This window comes from Lactuca virosa, chromosome 4, assembly GCF_052849685.1.
Source record: "Lactuca virosa cultivar CGN04683 chromosome 4, Lactuca_virosa_CGN04683_v6, whole genome shotgun sequence".
Lineage (NCBI taxonomy): Eukaryota > Viridiplantae > Streptophyta > Magnoliopsida > Asterales > Asteraceae > Lactuca > Lactuca virosa.
The window spans coordinates 392,233,791-392,236,673 of NC_136429.1; the positions used below are offsets into that span (position 1 = coordinate 392,233,791).

The window sequence follows — 2,883 nt, forward strand, 5'->3', positions numbered from 1 at the left end:
ATATATATATATATATATATATATATATATATATATATATATATATATATATATATATACACGTCTACACATTTGGTTATTCTGAATCACCAAATAGTGTGCTAAGATGACAACTATTGATACCTAAAAATATTCCTGCAAATTAAATTTACTTAATTACCCTTGACTGTGTAAAGGAATGATAGGAGGAAATGGGTAAACTCACAGAAAATAAACAGATGAACTGAAATACATCAATAGGGGGCCTTACATGAAAATAGGCTTTATATATTTAGACAAATTCATATTAAAAGTAACAAAACCCAAACAGGTCATAGAATATAAGAATACCACAACAGATATATCAAGACAAGAAGATTATAAATTTATTACAGAAAGAAAGTTTATGGTATTTCTCTGATGTGTGTAGGTAATACAAGGCTTTCAACATACGTACCTCCAATGGTGAATCTAGTTGGACCCCTTAGGATCCTTACATTTCTGCATACTCTCTCATCAACATTGTATATAATAACTCCATCTTCATCACCCAAAACAATATCCCGATTGCTGTCTTCAACTGAACAAATAGGCTTCACATTATCTATATCGACTCCATGGATGGAAACCTTGGTCCAAGACATACCAACTCCATACTCCTCCATCACCCACAAATCATTACCCAGTTGATTAAAAAGACACAGCTTCCCACCAATAACAACAAGCTCGTTGAAAACAGCTTTGTAGTTATCAATCGAATCAGGTAATTCGATTTCCTTGAACTTCTCGTTAGCTAAATTAAACGCAATAATGGTTGATGAGTAATTGGGTCGTGTGCTTGTTAACCAGTGAAGGCTCCCATTGACGAGAACCCCACTAACGAGATGGCCCACAGCATGATCATAAGGAGAATTAGGCAATTTCCTCCATGAATTGTTGCTCAGGGTATAGACATTGATGAACATATCGGTGCAATCAGGATTATGCTCGTTGTCGGTGTCCCAGAAAGAAATAGCGATTACTTTGTAATCGTCGGTGGATGAATCGTAACCAAATCCATACATTTCAAAACTCTCACTAATCGGGAGTGCAAAACGGGAAAGGGGAAGTTTCGATATCTTACGTGTCGTTGGATTCATCAGATAGAGTCTGTCATATTCGTCTATGGCTAAAACGAGCCCGTTGCACGACCCCAAGATACCTTCCCACCTGATCGAAGGTGGCCTGAAAGTTATTTCATTTCCGGTTGCGGGTATTTCGTCATTTTTGAGATGTGGAACGATTTCGTTGATATCGATTGAGTAGAGGCATTTTGTATCGGAAACGAGAATCAATTTACTGGTTTTATGGTGGTTGTGTTGATGGAGATGGGTTTTGATGAATTGGGGATCGGAAATTAGCGAGCACCATTGTTTTGATACGGATTTGAACCGGCCGAGGGATTTCTCCGGCAGGCGCCGGAGTATTGCTTCGATAATATCCGGCGGAAGATTATTCATTGCAGACATCTACGACAGCGGTGGAGAGGCGAGGTATTTTCTAGGGCTAATGGAGGAGATTCCGACGTTGCCGTTTGAATGGAAACTCTACATATTTTACGTTACAGAGATGATCTCCCGTATTAATTTTTTGGGTAAATTACACGGATGGTCCCTATGGTTTAGGGTAATTTGCGTGTTTGGTCCCTAAAAACTTTTTTTAACTCGGACGATCCCTAATGTATATTTTTGTTGATCGCTTGGTCCTCGTCTGACCTAAAAAGACTATTATGCCCTTATTAATTTCTTTTTTAATTTTCTTTTATTTATTTATTAATTTTAAACTAAAAAAATAAAAATAAAAAACAATCTCTTCACTAACCCACCCCTCCCCCTTCCTTTTTCATGTCCCCTGTTTCCTTCCTTCCCTTAGCTCTCTTAAAAGAAAAAATGGCGGACCCTAAAACTCTCGATCCTCTCTCTGCTCTACTGATGAACTCCGGCGTACACTACACCGGAAATCGTTCGTCGGAAAGGCTACGATGTATCGAAGGCGGATGCGTGGTCACTCCGACGATTCTTCCTCACCCTCCTTTATTTCTCGTCCAAGTATTTTCCGGCGACCCTAGAACTCCCACCACCCCCGCTCTGACGCGCCTAGCTAGGGTTTTGAGTCTACCGATCGTCTGGGTGTGAGATCGAGGCTGTCTATGCAGAGCTGCGGAGGCTACCACCACCCCAATCTTCCTCATTTGATGTGAAATACACCCAAAAAAAAGAAACCTTTTAAGCTTCTTTCTTTGCAACTCAGAATCATCACCAACATACCTGCAAGCTCTGGGAAGATCATTATTCACGGTAGGGTTCATGGTTTACAAAACCATGTTCTGATTTTGCTAAACTCTTGGTTCTAATTTTGCTAAACTCTTACAAGAAAGCATTAGGGTTTCAAATTTTCTAATTTTGCATCTGCATATTTTTTTGTGTGTAGCTTAAAAATTGGTGTTAAGATTTCTTTTTCTGATTTGGATTTTTGCATGTAGCTTGAGTTTTGGATTTTGATTTCAGATTCATTTTAGTTTTGGATGATATCATTTGATTTGGTGTGGTGAGGGTTATTCAGAACGAGGACAACAAAGAGGGGTTTTCGGTGATGGTTATGCATATTTCCTGGTGTACATTTTCCGGTGGTAGTGGTGGGTATTGTTCTTAAATGAGAGAGAGAGAGAGAGAGAGAGAGAGAGAGAGAGAGAGAGAGAGAGAGAAAGAGAGAAAGGGTCGGGTGGTATAGGTTCTTGAATCAGACCAATGTTTATCTGGTTAATATGTTTTCCACATTTAATTAATCATTTTTTTAATAAACTGATAGTTTAAAAAATGTAAAAGAAATCAATAAGGGTAAATCAGTCTTTTTAGATGGGACAGG

The 2,883-nt window shown here is 38.6% G+C and overlaps 1 protein-coding gene across 1 annotated transcript; it reads right to left on the minus strand.

Moving 5' to 3' along the window:
- Nucleotides 1-246: 246 nt before the first annotated feature.
- LOC145108816 (F-box/kelch-repeat protein At3g06240-like) lies at nt 247-1,587 on the minus strand. Its single transcript, XM_079045904.1, has one exon. It carries the CDS (start codon nt 1,485-1,487, stop codon nt 384-386), a length of 1,104 nt encoding a protein of 367 aa, XP_078902030.1. The 5' UTR covers nt 1,488-1,587; the 3' UTR covers nt 247-383.
- Between the last annotated feature and the right edge of the window lie 1,296 nt (nt 1,588-2,883).

What these genes read in the sequence shown, in the direction of transcription:
- LOC145108816 (XM_079045904.1), bottom strand. Translation starts at nt 1,487, where the DNA reads ATGTCTGCAATGAATAATCTTCCGCCGGATATTATCGAAGCAATACTC.